Source organism: Oncorhynchus masou, chromosome 33 (genome assembly GCF_036934945.1).
Source record: "Oncorhynchus masou masou isolate Uvic2021 chromosome 33, UVic_Omas_1.1, whole genome shotgun sequence".
NCBI lineage: Eukaryota > Metazoa > Chordata > Actinopteri > Salmoniformes > Salmonidae > Oncorhynchus > Oncorhynchus masou.
In genome coordinates this window covers 28527089-28549789 of record NC_088244.1, presented here as the reverse complement: position 1 = coordinate 28549789, position 22701 = coordinate 28527089, and the positions used below count along the sequence as shown (strand labels likewise).

Here is a 22701-nt window from a genome sequence, read left to right as displayed (position 1 = left end):
AACCCAAAACAGCAAGCAATGCAGGTGTAGAAGCACGGTGGCTAGGAAAAACTCCCTAGAAAGGCCAAAACCTAGGAAGAAACCTAGAGAGGAACCAGGCTATGTGGGGTGGCCAGTCCTCTTCTGGCTGTGCCGGGTGGAGATAACAGAACATGGCCAAGATGTTCAAATGTTCATAAATGACCAGCATGGTCAAATAATAATAAGGCAGAACAGTTGAAACTGGAGCAGCAGCACGGCCAGGTGGACTGGGGACAGCAAGGAGTCATCATGTCAGGTAGTCCTGGGGCATGGTCCTAGGGCTCAGGTCCTCCGACAGAGAGAATTAGAGAGGGCATACTTAAATTCACACAGGACACCGGATAGGACAGGAGAAGTACTCCAGATATAACAAACTGACCCTTGCCCCCCGACACAAACTACTGCAGCATAAATACTGGAGGCAGAGACAGGAGGGGTCAGGAGACACTGTGGCTCCATCCGAGGACACCCCCGGACAGGGCCAAACAGGAAGGATATAACCCCATCCACTTTGCCAAAGCACAGCCCTCACACCACTAGAGGGATAACTTCAACCACCAACTTACCATCCTGAGACAAGGCAGAGTATAGCCCACAAAGATCTCCGCCACGGCACAACCCAAGGGGGGGCGCCAACCCAGACAGGAAGATCACATCAGTGACTCAACCCACTCAAGTGACGCACCCCTCCTAGGGACGGTATGAAAGAGCCCTAGTAAGCCAGTGGCTCAGCCCCTGTAATAGGGTTTGAGGCAGAGAATCCCAGTGGAAAGAGGGGAACCGGCCAGGCAGAGACAGCAAGGGCGGTTCGTTGCTCCGGAGCCTTTCCGTTCACCTTCGCACTCCTGAACCAGACTACACTCAATCATATGACCCACTGAAGAGATGAGTCTTCAGTAAAGACTTAAAGGTTGAGACAGAGTTTGCGTCTCTCACATGGGTAGGCAGACCATTCCATAAAAATGGAGCTCTATAGGAGAAAGCCCTGCCTCCAGCTGTTTGCTTAAAAATTCTAGGGACAATTAGGAGGCCTGTGTCTTGTGACCGTAGCGTACGTGTAGGTATGCACGGCAGGATCAAATCAGAGAGATAGGTAGGAGCAAGCCCATGTAATGCTTTGTAGGTTAGCAGTAAAACCTTGATCAGCCCTTGCATTGTCAGGAAGCCAGTGTATGGAGGCTAGCACTGGAGTATTATGATCACATTTTTTGGTTCTAGTCAGGATTCTAGCAGGCGTATTTAGCACTAACTGAAGTTTATTTAGTGCTTTATCCGGAAGAGCCCACAGGTACCACGTCTCCACTCCCCCTCAGTCCATTCTCCACCCTCCAGAGGCCAAAATTGAAAATGAGGAAAGCTTTAAAACAAACTACTAAAGGGGAGGCCAGACACTCTTTTCGCAGACCTCTACAACAACGGTGATGTTACCAGCCAAATGCATGGCGCTCAGCAATGTGCCCCCCCTGGCCATCCATAAAGAAAGAAGGAATATGTAATGGGTGGAAGCTGAAAGTCGAAGAGTGACGACCCTGACAGCACCATAATAACAATCAACCTCTACAAGACTGGGGCTGTCATGGTGCGTAAGGTAATATTAGGCTGTTTGAAACAGACTTTCAGACCATTAAGGAGAGAGCAGAGAGAGGGAAGGACACCACCAGTGACATGCTCTAACACAAAACAAACTCCACCAGCCTCACCCCAACTATCCCCATCCAAAAAGGCACATCCAGCACCTCTCTTCCCACCACAGTGGAGGACACGCCCCAGGAAGAACGCAACCCCCTCAGTGCAGAGCAGGCTCAGGCCATCCTCACCACCGTGGCTGCCATGAGGGATGAGTTCACCAAACTGGAGGGGGAGGTGGTCCTGCTCAGGGAGAGCGTGAGTAAACGGCAACCAGACAACCACACCTTAGAGGAGCTCCTAACCAAGCTGCGGACAGAGCAGGACAGCAGCCTTGCAACACAGCTAAAAGAGGTTCAGCAAGAGAGACGGACTAAAGATAGAGCTCCAAAAAGACAGGCTGCAGGAGCAGCTCGATTACCACTCGATGACCAGCCTTCACACAGCAGAGGAGCCCACCTCAACCAGCCAGACCTCCCAGCCCTGCCTGCCGCACGCCTCCCCCACAGAACAGCCTTCCACTGACAGCGGCACCAGCAAATTAGGCGGCCCAAACTGTTGCATATACACTGACTCTGCGTGCAATGAGCACAAGAGAAGTGACACAATTTCACCTGGTTAATATTGCCTGCTAACCTGGATTTATTTTAGCTAAATATGCAGGTTTAAAAATGATATACTCCTGTGTTGATTTTAAGAAAGGAATTGATGTTTATGGCTAGGTACACATTGAAGCAACGACAGTCCTTTTTCACGAATACACACCGCATCGATTATATGCAACGCAGGACACGCTAGATAAACTAGTAATATCATCAACCATGTGTAGTTAACTAGTGATTATGATTTGTTTTTTTATAAGATCATTTTAATGCTAGCTAGCAACGTACCTTGGCTTACTGCATTTGCGTAACGGACAGGCTCCTCGTGGAGTGCAATGCAATCGGGTGGTTAGAGCGTTGAACTAGCTAACTGTAAGGGTGCAAGGTTGAATCCCTGAATTGACAAGATAAAATATCTGTCGTTCTGCCCCTGAACAAGGCAGTTTACCCACCGTTCCTAGGCCGCCATTGAAAGAAAGGTGTTCTTAACTGACTTGCCTCGTTAAATAAAGATTAAATAAAGGTGTAAAAAAAATCGGTGTCCAAAAATACCGATTTCCGATCATAACTTGAAATCGGCCCTAATTAATGGGCCATTCCAATTTAATCGGTCAACCTCTGGTCTTTTGTCTTTCTCTCTGTATGTTTTCCTGGTGTTCTTGGCTTGGAAACCACTGTTTGGTTCGGGAGTGTGATACGGGCAACCCTGAGGTCTTCTCTGGTCAGATTTGTTTTGTGTGCTTGTAGCGCACCAGCCAAAGTATTGTGAGTGGACCAGGTAATTGGGCGTCACTCTAAAGCGGGAAGGTGGAATAAACGAGTCAGGAGTAGGTTTTCTTGATTGAACACAGTTCTCTGAGGGCATTTGGTCAACAAACACTCCAACATAATCAATGAAAATCTTCCAAGGAAAAACATACATTTTCTTCTCCAGATGAAACAGGAACACAATAGGATTATCTTTAAACTACAACAAAAAGTCACGGGATTGTCACCATCTTAGTGGTTCTTCCTGGATAGCTCCTCTCTCTCGGTGGCCATCTTCCAGAGATAGTTTTCCCCTCCTCTCTCTCTTATAGAGGAAGGAGAGTATGTCATTAGTACCGTCAGCTGTGCTTAATTGCCTCTGGTTACCTTGTCTCCCATGCCTTGTTGGGCTACTATCTGTGAGCCCAGCCTGCCCTCTGGTGGTCCTTCCACACTACGATAATTTTGAATTTCAAAAGCACTTTTCTACAGCCTGCCATGCTTTCCTCCTGGCTACCCCTACCCCGGCCAACAGCTCTGCAGTCCCCGCAGCAACCTGCCCAAGCCCCCCCCCCCCCCCCGCTTCTCATTCACCCAAATCCAGATAGCTGATGTTCTGAAAGAGCTGCAAAATCTGGACGCCTACTCATCAGTTGGGTTAGAAAATCTGGACCCTCTCTTTAGAGAATTATCCGCTGCAATTGTTGCAACCCCTATTACTAGCCTGTTCAACCTCTCTTTCGTATTGTCTGAGATCCATAACGACTGGAAAGCGGTTGCGGTCATCCCCTTCTTCAAAGACCTATATCCACACTCTAGACCCAAACTGTTACAGACCTATATCCATCCTGTCCTGCCTTTTTCTAAAGTCTTCGAAAGCCAAGTTAACAAACAGATCCATGACCATTTTGAATCCTACATTCTCCGTTACGCAATCTGGTTTCCGATCTGGTCATGGGTGCACCTCAGCCATGCTCAAGGTCCTAAACAATATAACTGCCATCAATAAAAGACAGTACTGTGCAGCTGTCTTCATCGACCTGGCCAAGGCTTTCGACTCTGTCAAACACCGCATTCTTATTGGCAGACTTGACAGCCTTTGTTTCTCAAATGACTGCCTCGCCTGGTTCACCAACTACTTCTCAGAGTTCAGTGTGTCAAATCGTAGTGCCTGTTGTCCGGACCTCTGGCAGTCTCTATGGGGGTGCCACAGGGTTCAATTCTCGTGCCGACTCGCTTCTCTGTATATATTAATGATGTCGCTCTTGATTTTAAGGGCAAAATTGTCTATAGGAAGTATCTGATTTTCCAAGACTTAAATACCTAGTTTGCATACCCATTCCTGCCTTAGCATTTACTGGAAGATATCATAAATTAGTACTTCTCCTCCTACCCCTTCTGCTGTCGGTTTTCGCTCCACACAAGAACCAGCTGCTTGAGAGCTGAGCATGCTCTCTTCCTGACAGAATATTTATAGGTTAAATGTGTGCAGCGCACGTGTGATAAATAATTAACATAACGAATAACTTCTAAAAAAAAAAAAAAAAAAATGCATTATTACAAACGGGCCATTGGTGGGGATGAGGCCTGACAGACACCGACCGGGCATTCCCATGCCGTTGTTGCCTATTCAGAAAGTTGGCTGATTTTTGGTCAGTTGCTGTTTTGAATAAATCATGATAAAATAATGGAAACCAAAAATGAACGTGACCAGAAAAAATATCACTGGCACCCTTGCGACCAATTACAAATGTGTGCTGCACTGCCAAGTCAAGCGGTTGCAAATGCGACTATTTTTGTTGCAGTATCAAACCCTGTGTGCTGCTTTTGCATTAACAGACCATCAGTCAGACGCTTTGTTTCTGAGGGTGTCCTTTTACTGAAGGAGGGAGCAACACTAGGCCAATACCAAATAAAAGTGAGGTAATGATTTTCGGAACTGCCCCTCTCATTCTTTTCCCCATATGGACTTGGTTGTTGTATTTCCTCCCTCAGTCGGTAACATGTGGGAGAGACTTCCTGGCTGAGGAATACAGAGTGAGGAACCTCCAGCTCCACCCTGGACTGGTGGGACAATGTAGCTGTCTGTGCCTTGTCAATTATCTCCATAAGGCCTTGTTTACACTTCCGTTCAATAGGTGGTGTACCAGATTTTGAGATTCGATAATTCCGCTTGACTGTTGAAATATATTTTGTACTGTGACATGTTAAGATTTTAAATATGATGTATAAATCTGATTTAATGCTTCTGTTATAATTCTCAGTGATGGAGAACTTTGGCTCAGTGGCAGGCAGCAGTGTTAGCCCCCAGGCCCTGTGGTCAGATCCACCTGTGTGTGTGTAGTTTGGGGCCTGGATTTGTAGAGCAGATGGCAGCTTTCCCTGCAGGTACCACCCACACTGTACACTACTGCTGGCTCTGGCTGTGTGGGAGGTATTTTTCTGCTATACTAATCAAGTGTGGTAAGTGCAGTGAGTGGGTCTTGAATTAGTGGCGTTAATGTGCTCCCCCCCACTTTTCCTCTTCCCAGTTCTCCTATAAATCTGCATGTGAGCTGGCATGTTGGCGTCTCGACTTGCTCGCACTTGCTGTTCGTTCCTAGAACAGGCTGTAGATTTGTGGCTTTTTTATTGAAGAGATGAAGGAGCGATGGATGAGTAATTTCCTCCGTTACACGTGAGCCTGTTTTCTACGTTACACGTGAGCCTGTTTTCTACTTCATTTTTGTCATTATTTGACACCATAGGGAGCGATGGATGAGTCATTTCCTTTGTTAAACGTGAGCCTGTTTTCTGCTTCTTTTTTGTCATTGATTGACACCATGGTTGTGTGGTGGAAGGGGGATTATTTTTGGGGTAATTTTGTATTAGTGAAGCTGTGTGGCGGGAGTTTTGGGGCATGTTGAATCCCTGAGTGGCGGTGGTGTGTCTGTCCATACTGGACGTGTGGGATTGGACACGTGACTCCAGGAAAGTTTAATATCAGTTGAACTCTACACACTGAGTGGAAAGGAAAGGGGATTAACCTCTCTGGGATATGTGGGACGTCCCACCTGGCCAACATCCAGTGAAAATGCAGAGCACCAAATTAAAGCTACACTTGTTGTGAATCTAGCCAACGTGTCAGATTTAAAAAATGCTTTACGGCGAAAGCAAACAATGCTATTATCTGAGGACAGCACCTCAGTAAACAAAGAGAAAAGCATATTTCAACCCTGCAAGCGTGACACAAGGCAGAAATAAAAATATTATTAATGCCTTACCTTTGAGCTTCTTCTGTTGGCACTCCAATATGTCCCATAAACATCACAAATGGTTATTTTTGTTCGATTTAATTACGTTGATTATATATCCAAAATGACCATTTATTTGGCGCGTTTGATCCAGAAAAACACTGGTTCCACCTTGCGCAACGTGACTACAAAATATCTCAAAAGTTACCTGTAAGTATTGTCCAAACATTTCAAACTACTTTTGTAATATAACTTCAGGTATTTAACGTAAATAATTGAAAAAATTGAAGACTGGATACACTGTGTTCAATACCGGAAGAAAACAAAGTGGAGCGTGCTTTCAGGTCACGCGCATCTGACAGAGTACACTTCCCTGGAGCCTCATTCTGAACAGTCTTACTTCTTAATTTCTCAAAGGAAAAACCTCAACCAATTTCTAATGACTGTTGACATCCAGTGGAAGCGATGTGAACTGCAGGAAAGTCCATTAGAAATCTGGATTCCCGATGAAAACCCATTGAAGAGTGACCTAAAAAAAATATATTAAAAAGTCTTAACCGTTTGTCCTCGGGGTTTTGCCTGCCAAATAAGTTGTATTATACTCAGACAGGATTCAAACAGTTTTAGAAACTTCAGTGTTTTCTATCCAAATCTACTGATAATATGCATATCTTAGCTTCTGGGTCTGAGCAGCAGGCCATTTGCTTTGGACACGCATTTCATCCGGATGTTAAAATACTAGCTCATCAGCATGCTTTCTGAATAAGCTTTTCGTAAATCCAGATGCCCTGATAGTGAAGTGGGGACAAGATCAATGAGGGCACCATTCAATGTACTCATGCATACAGCAAATAATTAAATTTAGATGAGAGAAGATTCGTATTTATCTTTTTTTTGTTTTGTTTATTGAATCGTTTAGCTTAGCTGCGTGATAACAAAAGATCCTCTAGACTACCACTCCTTCAGTAAACCAGGCAGAGAGAACCGGTTTTTCTGGTTGATCGTCACCGCTGCTGGGGGTTCCTGCTCAGCCCAAGCCGTGTTACAGCTACATACTTAGCTGTCTAGATGGAGGGTGTCATCATAGTGCTCCCACAATCATTACAGTGGTGATACTTAAGATGATGTTGGGGCGGCAGGTACCCTAGTGATTAGAGCGTTGGGCCAGTAACTGGAAGGTTGCTAGATCGATTCCCCGAGCTGTCAAGGTAAAAAATCTGTCGTTCTGCCCCTGAACAAGGCAGTTAACCCACTGTTCCTGGCCCGTCATTGTAAATAAGAATGTGTTCTTAGCTGACTTGCCTAGTAAAATAAAGGTTAAACATGTTTTGCCATCATTACTCTCATCTCAGCAACAGCATTGGCAGCAATTGATGGGATTAATTATCCCGGCCTTCACACGGTGTCTGAGTCAGGTGAAAGAATCAGGAGGCAGGAATCTGCTGTGTGTACCCATCGTCCATGTTTGCGCCATACTTATGTATGTTGTATTTGGGTACCCAAATATGGCTGTGCCTGAAGCTGCTCTTCTGTCCTCAATGCCCTTCCCAGTGTCTGTTTATTCAGATATATGGAGGAAAAACCTAAACCTTCTGACTGTTCCTTGGCGTTGCATAGCTACCCGTTGGCCTGACAGTGGCACTAAAAAGTATGTGAACCCTTTAGAATTACCTGAATTTCTGCATAAATTGGTCATACAATTTGATCTGATCTTCATCTAAGCCACAACAATAGACAGTCTGCTTAAACTAATAAAACAAACAATTATACGTTTTCATGTCTTTATTGAACACACCATGTAAACATTCAGTGTAGGGTGGAAAAAGTATGTGACTTGCATTTAATAACTGGTTGACCCTCCTTTTGGCACCATTGAACTCAACCCAATGTTTTCTGTCGTTGCTGATCAGACCTGCACAACGGTCAGGAGGAATTTTGGACCATTCGTCTTTACAAAACTGTTCAGTTCAGCAATATTCTTAGTATGTCTGGTGTGAACCGCTAAATCGGGTTGAGGTCAGGACTCTGACTGGGCCACTCCAGATTGCTTATTTTCTTCTGCTGAAGCCATTCTGTTGTTGATTTTACTACTGTATTTTGGGTTGTCCTGTTGCATCACCCATCTTCTGTTGAGCTTCAATTGGCGGACAAATAGCCTTACATTCTCCTGCAAAATTAATTTTAAAAAGCCCCAAAAATGATGCTCCATCCACCATACTTTACAGTTGGGACGAGGTTTTGATGTTGGTGTGCTGTGCTTTTTTTTTTCTCCACACATGGTGTTGTGTGTTCCTCCCAAACAACTCAACCGTAGTTTCATCTGTCCACAGAATATTTTGCCAGAAGCGCTGTGTAACATCCAGGTGCTCTTTTGTGAACTTCAGACGTGCAGCAATGTCTTTTTTTTGGACAGCAGTGGCTTCTTCCGTGGTGTCCTCCCATGAACACTATTCTTGTTTAGTGTTTAATGTAACAGACTCGTCAGCAGTGATGTTAGAATGTTCCAGAGATTTCTGTGTCTTCAGCTGACACTCTAGGATTCTTCTTAACCTCATTGAGAGTTCTGTGCTGTCCTCTTGCAGTCATCATTGCAGGACGGCCACTACTAGGGAGAGTAGCAACAGTGCTGAGCTTTCTCCATTTATAGACCATTTGTCTTTCCGTGAACTGATGAATATCACTGCTTTTATAGATCCTTTTGTAACCCTTTCCAGCATTATGCAAGTCAACAATTCTTAATCTTAGGTCTTCTGCGATCTCTTTTGTTCAAGGCATGGTTCACATCAGGCAATGCTTCTTGTGAATAGCAAACTTTTCTGAATTAAAAAAAAATATATAGGGCAAAGCAGTTTGAACCAACATCTCCAATCATGTCTCATTGATTGGACTCCAGGTTAGCTGACTCCACATCAATTTAGCTTTTGGAGAAGTCATTAGCTTAGGGGTTCACATACGTTTTCCAACCACAATGTTTAAATGATGTGTTCAATATGACAAGAGAAATACAATTTGTTATTAGTTTAGGCACACTGTGTTGGTCTATTGTTGTGACTAAAATGAAGATCAGATCAAATTTTCTTGACTAATTTATGCAGAAATCCAGGTAATTCCAAAGGGTTCACATTTTCTTGCCACTGATACTGTACTGTTGGCTTCCCCTCCACACAAGATGACCAACTCACCATAGCTCACCTAAGGTTATCTAAGTAGGTCATGTTTTCCCCAATACACAGTAGTCTGAAGTGGACTGATATATGGGTCTAGTTAACCAGGGTTATGTGTTTTTCACGGAGAAAGGGAAAGATTAAACACCTTAAAAATCTTGCTGCGTCTTATACAGTTGAAGTCGGAAGTTTACGCACACTGTAGCCAAATACATTTAAACTTAGTAAAGATGTATGTCCTAGGTCAGTTAGGATCACCACTTTATTTTAAGAATGTGAAATGTCAGAATAATAGTGATTTATTTCAGCTTGTATTTCTTTCATCACAATCCCAGTGGGTCAGAAGTTTTCATACACTCAATTAGTATTTGGCAGCATTGCCTTTTAAATTGTTGAACTTGGGTCAAATGTTTTTGGTAGCCTTTTTTTGATGACGTGGAGGTGAAATACAGGACCATCAGAAAGTATTCACCCCCATTGACTTTTTCCACATTTTGTTGTGTGACAGCCTGAATATAAAATTGATCAACATTTAGATTGTGTCACTGATCTACACATACAGTTGAAGTCGTAAGTTTACATACACCTTAGCCAAATACATTTAAACTCAGTTTTCACAATTCCTGACATTTAATCCTAGTAAACATTTGCTGTCTTAGGTCAGTTAGGATCACCACTTTATTTTAAGAATGTGAAATGTCAGAGTAATAGTAGAGAGAATGATTTATTTATTTTAGCTTTTATTTCTTTCATCACATTTCCAGTGGGTCAGAAGTTTACATACACTCAATTAGTATTTGGCAGCATTGCCTTTTAAATTGTTGAACTTGGGTCAAATGTTTTTGGTAGCCTTTCACAAGCTTCCCACAATAATTTGGGTGAATTTTGGCCCATTCCTCTTGACAGAGCTGGTGTAACTGAATCAGGTTTCTGGGTCTCCTTGCTCGCACACGTTTTTTTCAGTTCTGCCCACACATTTTCGATAGGATTGAGGTCAGGGCTTTGTGAGGGCCACTCCAATACCTTGACCTTGTTGTCCTTAAACCATTTTGCCACAACTTTGGAAGTATGCTTGGGTTCATTGTACATTTGGAAGACCCATTTGCGACCAAGCTTTAACTTCCTGACTGATGTCTTGAGATGTTGCTTCAATATATCCACGTAATTTTAAACCTCATGATGCCATCTATTTTGTGAAGTGGACCAGTCCCTCCTGCAGCAAAGCACCCCCACAACATGATGCTGCCACCCCGTGCTCACGGTTGGGATGGTGTTCTTCAGCTTGCCTCCTCCTTTTTCCTCCAAACATAACGATGGTCATTATGGCCAAACAGTTCTATTTTTGTTTCATCAGACCAGAGGACATTTTTCCAAAAAGTATGATCTTTGTCCCCATGTGCAGTTGCAAACCGTAGTCTGGCTTTTTTATGTCGGTTTTGGAGCAGTGGCTTCTTCCTTGCTGAGCAGCCTTTCAGGTTATGTCGATATAGGACTCGTTTTTATTGTGGATATAGATACTTCTGTACCTGTGTCCTCCATTATCTTCACAAGTTCCTTTGCTGCTGTTCTGGGATTGATTTGCACTTTTCTCACCAAAGTACGTTCATCTCTAGGAGACAGAAAGCGTCTCCTTCCTGAGCGGTTTGACGGCTGTGTGGTCCCATTGTGTTTACTTGCGTACTATTATTTGTACAGATAAACATGGTACCTTTAGGCATTTGGAAATTGCTCCCAAGGATGAACCAGACTTGTGGAGGTCTACAACACACAGGTACACCTCCCTATTGACTCAAATTATGTCAATTGGCCTGTTAGAAGCTTCAAAGGCCATGACATTTTCTGGAATTTTCCAAACTGTTTAAAGGCACAGTCAATTTAGTGTATGTAAACATCTGACCCACTGGAATTGTGATACAGTGAAATAATCTGTCTGTAAACAATTGTTGGAAAAATGATTTGTCATGCACAAAGTAAATGACCTAACCACCTTGCCAAAACTATAGTTCGTTAACAAGAAATGTGTGGAGTGGTTGAAAAATGAGTTTTAATGACTCCAACCTAAGTGTGTAAACTTCCGACTTCACAACTCTAATGTCAGAAATTAGCACTGAATGCTGCTGATTCCTTCCTGTCTCTTCTCTTTCAGGAAGCTTTTTAGAAGTGAAGTGATGGAATGTAAGTTCTTTGCATCTTTAGTCTGTCTCTCCATTGATAGAAGCTCTGCAGATTTATTGTTTTCAGTTACATTTTAAGCTTTTCATTCCATAAAGCTTTTTCTCTCCCTTTGCACAGTGTCACTGCATTTGTGAGATTCATCTATTTTTATTCAGTTTAAAAAATCCATAATCAAATCTCTGCACCTCTGCATGCATTCCTCCCCATCTGAAATGGGCTCCGCAGCAATACTCCTGGAAAGAGTAACCTTGTGTCAGTGTCACCCCACCACTCCAGCTCAAAACCGCTAGTCGAGAAAATATGATTGATAGAAAAATGATTTATGACGAAGCCAAAGTGTCAAATGCCAAGGTCTCCAGAAGACTACTGTGGACATGTAGGACCGCTCAGTTCTCTGGGTCCTCATGCTAACCCAAATGCGCCTACAAGATACAATGTAAATCTTCTATCAATGAAATAACTGCACATGACCTTTTCTTTTTTTATACACTATTTTCATTTGAGTAAGACCTACAGTGCCTTAAGTATTCACACCTCTTGACTTTGTTCCTTTTACAGCCTGAATTTAAAATGGATTCATGTGTTTGTCATTGGCCTACACACAATACCCCATAATGTAAAAGTGGAATTATTTTTTACAAATGAGTTAAAAATGTAAGGCTGGAATATCTGATGTCAATAAGCATTCAATCCCTTTGTTATGGCCAGCCTAAATAAGTTCAGGAGTAAGAATGTGCTTTGTCCAATTTGTAAGTCGCTCTGGATAAGAGCGTCTGCTAAATGACTTAAATGTAAATGTAAATGTTATGGCAAGTAGGTCACAAGATGCATGGATTTACTGTGTGCAGCAGTGTTTAACATGATTTTTGTATGACAACCTCATCTCTGTACACCACGCACAGTTATTTGTAAGGTTCTTCAGTCGAGCAGTGCATTTCAAACACCGATTCAACCACAAAAAACAGAGGTTTTCCAAGGCCTCGCAAAGAAGGGTCCCTATTGGTAGATGGGTAGAAAGAAAAGCTGACATTGAATATCTCTTTGAGCGTGGTGAAGTTATTACTTACACTTTGGATGGTGTGTCAATACAAAGATATTTAGGCATCCTTTATAACCAATTTGCCAGTAAGGGATTTCACTGAGACCAATGTTGACTTTAAAACAATTTGAGTTTAATGGCAGTGATGGGAAAACTGAGGATGGATCAACAACATTGTAGTTACTCCACAATACTAACCCAACTGCCGGAGTGAAAAGAAGGAATCATGTACAGCAGGTATTCCCAAACTGGGGTAGGGGGTACGTGCGCATTCTTGGCATTTCTTTTCTTCACATTTTCAAACTGTACATTTTATTTTTTACAACAGGGCTATACATTTGGGTGAGGTTTTTTCTCTCTCGCCGGAGTAGCCTCTTTTCCCTGCCAAAAATAAAATGAAACCAAAAGCAACAGATACCATTAAGAAGGGGCTCGAAGAGTCTTACTGTATATGGTGAGTTACCGAGTGGCTAGGACAGGCAAGCTCCATACTATTGTGGAGGGCTTAATTCTTCCTGCTGCTGCGGATATGGCTGGGACAATGCTGGGGAAAGACCCACAAAACTATACAGACAATGCCTTCATCAAACAACACTGTTTCACGACGCGTCAGTGACATGGCAGGAGATGTCTTGAAACAATTACTGCTTTGCATATAAGCCAGTGAATTATGTGTTATAGCTGGATGAGTCAACAGACATGACGGGCCTGGACCAGCTCCTGGTATATGTCTGTTACGTTTATGGGGGGTCAATTAAGGAAGACATCCTCTTCTGGAAACCAGGACAACATGAGAGGATATTCTTCAAGTACTGGACAGCTTTGTGACATCAAATGGACTTTGGTGGTCAAGATGTGGTGGTATCTGTACTGATGGCGCAAAAGCCATGACCGGGAGACACAGTGGAGTGGTAGTGTGCATTCACACTGCAGCATCCAGTGTACCCAAGACACTACAGTGAAAATGGTTAACTTTGTTAAAGCAAGGCCCCTGAACTCGTGTATTTTCTGTATTATGCAATGACATGTTCAGCGACCATGTAACGCTTTTACAACATACAGAAGTGCGCTGGTTATCACGGCGCAAAGTATTGACACGTTGTTTTGAATTGAGAGACGAGCTTAAAGTTTTCTTTACTGACCATAATTTTCACTTGTCAGACCGCTTGCATGATGATGAATTTCTCACACGACTGGCCTATCTGGGTGATGTTTTTTCTCAACTGAATGATCTGAATCTAGGATTAGTGACTCTCCGCAACTAATATAAATCAAATTTTGTGTCACATACACATGGTTAGCAGATGTTAATGTGAGGCTATGATTAAGAAGTTGGAGCTCTTTTGTGTCTGCCTTAACAAGGACAGCACAGGTCTTTACATCGTTGTATGATTATTTTTTTGTTTTTCAAATGAATTCAAGATTACGGATAATTCCAAGTGTGATATAGCGAAGCACCTGAGTGAGTTGGGTGTTAATTACGCAGGCACTTTCCCGAAACAGATGACACAAACAACTGGATTTGTTTTCCCTTTCTTGCCATGCCTCCAGTCCACTTACCAATATCTGAACAAGAGAGTCTCATTGAAATTGCAACAAGCAGTTCTGAAAAAAATTGTATTCAATCAGAAGCCACTGCCAGATTTCTGGATTGGGCTGCGCTCAGAGTATCCTGCCTTGACAAATCACGCTGTTTAAACACTGATGCCCTTGCAACCACGTACCTATGTGAGAGTGGATTCTTGGCCCTCACTAGCATAACTAAATACAGGCACAGACTGTGTGGAGAAAGATTTAAGACAGACTCTACAATACAGAGTAATGTGCATCCTTTAAAGCACACCCTTCTCATTAACCTGTGGTTATTTGGTCATCAAAAATTGTGAATAACTCAAGTTTTATATGTAAGATGGCTAAAGAGCAAAATTATTTATTATTATTTGCCCTTGTCCAATAAGAGCTCTTTGTCACTTCCCACGAGCTGGATTGTGACGACAACTCTTCTCATTCTCATGTTTAATAAATGTTTTGTTTAGTGTGTGGAAGGCTTACAATGATGGTAAAACATTTGAGTCCACTGACCCTGGTTCTAGGATGATTACACAACTGGGGGTTGAATGTTTGAAGGGGTACGGGACAATAAAACGTTTGAACCACTGCTATTCAGAATCAAAATATTCCAAAACATGTATCCTGTTTGCAACACGGAACTGACGTAATAATGCAATAAATGTGGTGAAGCAATTAACTTTCTGTCCCGAATACCAATACAACTCATTACTGAGTACTACTCTCCATATTTTCAAGAATGGTTGTGTTTGCATTATGTTATGTGTGTAACTTGCAATCATTAAGAAATGTAGTTTTTCAGGATGAAAAATAAAGGGTATGTGCAGGCAAAATCCTAGAGGAAAACCTTGCTAGTGGCAGGTAGCCTAGCGTTTAAGAGCATTGGGCCAGTAACCGAAAGGTTGCTGGTTCAAATCCCCGATACAACTTGGTGAGAAATCTCTCTATGCCCTTGAGCAAGGCACTTAACCCTAATTGCCCCTGTAAGGTGTCTGCTAAATGACTATAATGTAAAACTGTTGTCTGCTGAGATGGCTTCACCTTAACTTAAAACACATGGCCACATCTAAGCTGGAGATGCTTACCACAAAGACGGGGTATGTTCCTGTGAATTGCTGAGTAACAGTTTTGACTTATCTGCTTGAAAGTATATGGTGAGACTTAAATGGTTGTTTAGTAATGATCAATAACCAATTTGACAGAGCTTGAAGAATGCTGAAAGGAATAATGGGCAAATAGTGTACAACCCAGGTGTACAAAGCTCTTGGAGACTTACCCAGAAATACTCACAGCTGTAATCGCTGTCAGAAGTGATTCTAACATGTATTGACTCCGAGGTGTAAATACTTATGGAAATTAGATTTCTGTATTTAATTTTCAATACATTTGCAAAAGATTCTCAAATGTTTGCACTTTGTCATTATGGGGAAAAATAATCCAATTTTGAATTCAGGCTATATCACAACAAAATGTGCAAAAGGTCAAGGGGTATGAATACTCTCTGAAGGCACTGTAACTAGGCCCCTACATGCAATGTACAGCAGATGGTGCATATCATGCCCTACAACAGTTCAAGATTCAAATTGGGTACATTTGGTTATGCTTAATGAAACTCAACCAATTTAGTAATTGTTCAATTATCTACAAAGATGAAAATTCTTGAAGGGTAGGTAGCATAATCATAACATGGATTGCATTAGAATATGCATCAAAAGTCCCAATGCAAAGTTGCACCTCATTTTTCTATTTTTTGAGTTATTACATAAAAAGATCTGTATTCCAAAGAAGTCATGTCGGAAAAGTTTTTTCCAGGTGAGATATAATATGGAGGACCCGGCAAGCCAGCCTATTCCATTCCCTATGATGCAGGATCAACTAGATTCAGCCACGGGCTGATTTTTTTTGTTATTCTTGAGCGTGGTGTTCAGCATAATTACAAATATTTTGTAGACTGCAAGAATCCCAAACAGATGTAATATTTGACTAAAACATAATTTCAAACCTTGCTTACGTTTGTCTTTTTATTATGAAGCTGACGTTGCTTCCAGAGGCGAGTTTGGAACTCGGTAGTGAGTGTTGCAACTGAGGACAGACCGGTTTCAGCAACAACGCTTCAGCACTCAGCGTTTCAATTCTGTGAGCTTGTGTTGCCTACCACTTTGCGGCTAAACCGTTGTTGCTCCTAGACATTTCAACTTCACAATAACAGCACTTACAGTGGAATCGGAGAAGCCCTAGCAGGGCAGAAATCTTATCCCATTGAAGTTCACTTTTTTAAATGGTTAGGGTAGGGTTTAAGTGTAGGGACGTCCCAAGGTTCCCAGATAGCACTAACCCTCGGTAAACAGCGTCAAGCACTCGTCATGGAAATGGCGGTGGTGAAACGTGAATTTGGACCAGTCCCTGACAAGTGACAATCCATACACCAAAATGTTGTTTCAAAGTGCTATTTTGTAACCTGCTATGTTTTTTTTGTGTCTCTGAAAATATTTAAATGACAGAGCTTGAGGAATACCCTACGCAAAGATCAAATTTAACGCACCATATTTTGCGGCCTTCTATAAAGGCTGTAGTCAACGTTACCACGGAGATGAACGTTTTGCACGGCACTTGCTTTTACATTTGGGCATAGCATCCATGGTTTGCTACGATACCCCACACCCTACCACGACACTTCACGTAGCTGTATATAGCCAGTGGATATTTTTGGCACTGTTGAGCTATCAAACTTCTATCTACTCGGCACTCGCCGTAGAAGCACCATCAGTTCGTTTGCAGTAGTTCACTCCTCTTCGACTGTGGTGATGTGCATTAAGCAAACAATTCATTATTTTTGAATGACTCTCTTTACTGACTCGAGAATCCTAATTCGTTTTTTCTGAGTGACTTGTTAATTTTAGTCGTTTGTCTGACCTGCTGGTGAGCAATGCATTCCGCCAAAAGTCGTTCACAATCCAGTCCAGTTGCGGCCACTACTAGACCCAGTAATCAACAAATGTACATTGACACTTGTAAAAGTGTAATTTAAAAACAGTCACATGACTGCTCCAATAAGCCCTTTATGGCAGAGATATGTATATAATGATGAGATGGTCATGTCTCCACCCTAACAATGGGAGTCGTTGGCGGGAAGGCAGGCGACAAGTTTATGTCCAAAATATTTTGGGCAGATTTTGGCGAGAATGAAAGCACTAGCTTCGCCTATTCCTCTCTGCTTATGGTCAACAAGAGGCTTGTAGAGTCATGACTCTTTCGAGTTTTCAGTTTATTGTTCGCCGGTAAGGGATCCTCCATGCTATGGGCATTACTTTCTCAAATTAGCGAGATTAGTCAAAAGAGATGTTATTTTGACTGAAGGAGTCTCAGATCAGTCAGTAAAAAAGAGGCAAACTTCCCATCACTATCTGACTGGTGTAGTTGTGTTCGATGGTAGTGTCAGTCTTACTGTAGCGTGCCAAGACGAGATGTTTATAGCCATGTAAAGAGCGCGCTCTTCAGGAAAAATGTAATGCAATTTCTTGTAAATTTTATTAAAGACAGCATTTTCTACATCTTTATGTAGGTTATTTTTGATGGATTAAACGCAGACAAATACATCCATAAAAGGCTATCAGCATATTTTGTGTTTTTATGTTGGTCTACTGATAAATCAGTCAGGCTAATTGAGATGAGCAAGATGCAAGTCTACACAGTATCTGCAATATGGGTTTGCTTCACGCTCTTCAGTGTGGTAGCCACAGGACCAAAACAGTGGAGAAGTTGAGCCTCACTCTTCAACTCTCTTAGTTGCGGAAATTGACCCACTATGCTATGCTGTTTGCTTTCTGCATCTACATCCTAACACGGAGTCTAACTTTTTGAGTGGCTGAAGTGAAGATGAATGTGTTCTTAATCATACATCTCATCAAGTTGTCTATAGGGCGATTACTGCCATATTAAGCATATTTTATTTCAGCAGGCTAATATGTTTGTTTGGCTTGGTGCCTTTTTTGGCTTAACGTGAAGTTTTGGGAGAGTGCAAAGCTCAGATCTAAATCTGTTCCCCCTTTTAAACCAAGTAAACCTCAATGTTCTTGTTGGGTCCACCCCATTAGACAAAGTTGAGGTCTTTGTGCTGTCCAGAGAATGTGACGTTGGGGAGTTTTCAAGTATGTTTATAAGAGACTCATCACCTGATTGTATCTTTTGAAGTGCTCATCCTCTGCCCCGTCTGTCTTGATGGTGTGCACTCCCCTACACTTTCCATAATCTGTTTTGTTTTTCTACTATTGTGCTGTAATAAAATATAAACCTTCCTTTTTAGTGAAGTCAAGTACCTACTCTTGATTTAAAGGCTTGTCGCTTAAATGTTGCAATTTCACTACCTAGCCTTCCTTTGCCAATGGCCATTTATTTAGAATAATGGAATTACATGGCAGTTTTATGAGCATACATTTGTACGGTCTTCCTATGTTATTAGCACATTTGTCGTCCTAGTCTCCTATGTTGGTAAAAGTGGGCCGCTCTCTTTTCTCCATGCCAGTTCTGGAGTTTGCCCTGCTGACCACATGAGTATGTTAAACATTAGCTATCACCACTCACCCCTCTGGCTTCACTATTGAACAGGTATAGACTGAGACATTACTGCAGCTGAGGGTAAAGAAGGAGAGCGGGAGAGGGTGAATAAGAGACCACTAAAACGAGGACGAGGGAGAGAGGAGAAGACAGGGATTTTCTCTCTGACCTTGGGGTATTTCACTGGAGACTGTCTGTATTTTCTAATTGAGGAAATGGGTCCACAGACCCCTCTCTGAGTCGCTCAGGTCAGTGCTGCTTTATCTTACCCCGTTTGACCAAGTCTGACAGTCTTGATAAGCCAATCTTTATAGTATACGGAACAAAAATATAAACATGCAACAATTTCAAAGATTTTACTGAGTTGGAGTTCATATCAATTCAACTGAATTCATTAGGCCCTAATCTAATTAATTTAATTTGACTGGGAATACACATATGCATCAGTTTGTCACAGATACCTTTACAAAAACAAGGTAGGGCCATGGATCAGATAACTAGTTAATATCTGGTGTGACCACCATTTGCCTCATGTAGTGCGACACATCTCCTTTGCATAGAGTTGATCCGGCTGTTGATTGTGGCCTGTGGAATGTTCTACTCTTCATTGGCTGTGCGAAGTTGCTGGATATTGGCGGGAACTGGAACACCCTGTTGTACACGTCAATCCAGAGCATCCCAAACATGCTCAGTGGGTGACATGTCTGAGTATGCAGGCCATGGAAGAACAGGGACATTTTCAGCTTTCAGTAATTATGTACAAATCCTTGCGACATGTGGCCGTGCATTATCATGCTGATACATGAGGTGATGGCGGCGGATGAATGGCACGACAATGGGCCTCAGGATCTCGTCATGGTATCTCTGTGCATTCAAATTGCCATCGACAAAATGCAATGAGGTTTGTTGTCCATTGCTTATGTCTGCCCATACCATAACCCCACCTCCACAATGGGGCACTCTGTTCACAACGTTAACTTAAGCAAACCGCTCGCCCACACGACGCCATACGCATGATCTGCGGTTGTGAGGCCGGTTGGACGCCAAATTCTCAAACCGTATTTTTCTTCTAGGCGACATCTTGGGCATTGTGTTGTGACACAACTGCACATTTTAGTGTGCTTTTATTGCTCCCAGCACAAGGGGCACCTGTGTAATGACACTTCTTAATATGCCACATCTGTTGGATGGATTATCTTGGCAAATGAGAAATGCTCACTGATGAGGATGTACGCACATTTGGGCGCAGAATTTGAGAGAAATAAGCTGTTTGTATGTATAGATAGTCTCTGGGATCTTTTTTTCTTTCAGCTCATGAAACATGGGACCAACACTTTACATGTTGTGTTTATATTTTTGTTCAGTATAGTTTTAGGTTGTCTTGTGGTTTCTGCCTAACAGGGCCTATGTGAGGTGCTCTACCTTTTTTATTTCAGCAGATTTATTTTTACGCTTGGTCTCTTCAGCAGTTTCTTTGGGAGCTTATCTTGTTAATGCATTGGGCTATTAAACAAGCCTGTTTTAGATTCCCAGCCAATGAATGTGTGAACGCAAGCTGTCGCCCAACAAAGACCACCCGGTGAGCTATGAGCGGTGAACGTGGTGAGTGCTCATTGACAGCTCCACTCGCTGAATGCTTAGTGAGCCCTTCTAGTGCTGGAATGTAAGTGCCTAGCTTCTTGGGTTTTAATGGGCATGTTAAATGTGACTCTTCAAGGAAAAGTGATGGTGGCCAAAATAAAATCTTAGCTTATTTTTATCATTGCTGGACTTTGCTGCTCAACATTGGCTTTAGTTCAGTTTATTTGTTCATGGACTGTGGCTGCCTGCTGGGTGTTTCATTGATGTTTGGTTCTATACTGCAATTCCATAATTGACAGAATTCTATGGATATTTGCTGGATCTCCACTCAGCAGATGAGTTCTCACTTGGGTTGAAGTCTGACATGAAGAGACCCCACATGTCTTTCCAGTTTAGGTGGCATTGTTGTTCCCCACAGGAGGATCACGTTACTACGACATAGGCCTACTTTTGTATTTTGGCAAATCCCTGTCAGGTGTTTTGTTTAACATATTGTGCAAGGGTTGTGTAGACTTTTTCTTCACATTTTGCAGTTTTAAATTAGGATTAATTTGGATTTTGTGGTTGTTCATTTGGATTTTTTCCTACCGTTCTACACAACCTACTCCACATTTTTAAACTTTTTTTTTATAGAAAAAAGACCCCCAGCAATAAAAGATTGTGTACAGTACCAGTCAAGTCTGGACACCTACTCATTCAAGTTTTTCCTTTTATTTTTACTATTTTCTACATTGTAGAATAATAGTGAAGACATCAACACTATGAAATAACACATATGGAATCATGTAGTAACCAAAAAAGTGTTTAACAAATCAAAATATATTTGAGTTTTTTCAATGTAGGCATGCTTTTCCTTGACAGCTTTGCACCCTCTTGGCATTCTCAACCAGCTTCATAAGGTAATCACCTGGAATGCATTTCAAATGTAAAAGTACATTTTGTTGAATTACTTTCCTTAATGCGTTTGAGCCAATCACCTGTGTTGTGACAAGGTAGGGGTGGTATACAGAAGATTACCCCATTGGTAAAAGACCAAGTCCATATTATGGCAAGAACAGCTCAAATAAGCAAAGAGAAACGACAGTCCGTCATTACTTTAAGACATGGTCAGTCAATACAGAAAGTTTCAAGAACTTTGAAAGTTTCTTCAAGTGCAGTCGCAGAAACCGTCAAGCACTATGATGAAACTGGCTCTCATGAGGACCGCCACAGGGAAGGAAGACCCAGAGTTACCTCTGATGCAGACGTTACTGCACCTCCGATTTACAGACCAAATACATGCTTCAGAGTTCAAGTAACTGACACATCTCAACATCAACTGTTCAGAGGAGATTGCATGAATCGGACTTCAGGGTTGAATTGCTGCAAAGAAACCACTACTAAAGGACACCATAAGATGAAGAGACTTGCTTGGGCTAGGAACACAAGCAATGGACATTAGACCAGTGGGAATCTGTCCTTTGGTCTGATGAGTCCAAATATGAGATTTTTGGTTCCAACTGCCGTATCTTTATGATACGCAGAGTAGATGAACAGATCTCCGCATGTGTCGTTCCCACCGTGAAGCAGGGAGGAGATTGTGTGATGGTGTGGGGGTGCATTGCTGGTGACAATGTCTGTGATTTATTTAGAATTCAAGCCATTCTTAACCAGCATGGCAACCACAGCATTCTGCAGCGATACACCATCCTGCCTGTCCTTCAACCCAAATATCTCCTTATGAGCTCTTTTCTATGCTATATAAACACATTTGTGTTAAAGGACAGGTGGAAACACATGAGGTTTGCCAGACTTTTACAGGATTGCACTGGGGTTATAACAGCAAAAAAAAGTAAAAAAATAAATTAAATAAAGTCATGGTCTAGGATGTTAAGATTAGTGTACATTATTAGTCCGTATCTTGTTATACTATAGCTACCCCCCTGGCAGATGTGAATCGGAATGACTAGAATTTAAATCAATTAAAAAAAGGTTTTCAAAAAGCTAACATACAGTATGGAATTGTTTTAAGATCGTCATATTATGGATTATTTAGGTATTTGATTTTGAATTCTATGACCCCTTTATGTATAATTTCTTTTGTATTTATTTTATAAAATATTTAATTTGACTTTTAGTCCTATAGCCCATAGATGCACATTGAATTACATGTTCATAAATGGCTAAAAAAACAGTCAAATGAATAATAAGGAATATGTTTTTGAAGTGTCTGTCCTATATCTAGGAGATATAAGAAAGCTCAGCATTTGTTATTTTTTGTTGACACATTTAACCCCTTTTTTGCGGGGACACAACCCTAACCCAATGGGTTACCTTGAGATGACTCCCGTGACACTTGTGGGGGCCGTAGAGCACAACGGAGAACACTGTTCGAGTCTTCCCTTTCCATG

General features: G+C 42.0%; 1 protein-coding gene across 4 annotated transcripts in view; it reads left to right on the top strand.

The window, feature by feature from the left end:
• LOC135528187 (vitamin D3 receptor A-like) overlaps positions 1-22701 on the top strand; it is an 84342-nt gene that overhangs the window by 12099 nt on the left and 49542 nt on the right. For 2 of the 4 annotated variants that reach the window (XM_064957091.1, XM_064957092.1), the window contains exon 3: positions 11540-11568. The exons of 1 other annotated variant lie outside the window; for it this stretch is intronic. In XM_064957091.1, the coding sequence (XP_064813163.1) occupies positions 11562-11568 (7 nt within the window). In that variant the 5' untranslated portion in view covers positions 11540-11561. Of the gene's footprint in view, positions 1-11539; positions 11569-18464; positions 18979-22701 lie in introns of those variants that run through there. One more of the 4 variants, XM_064957094.1, reaches the window with a different exon arrangement.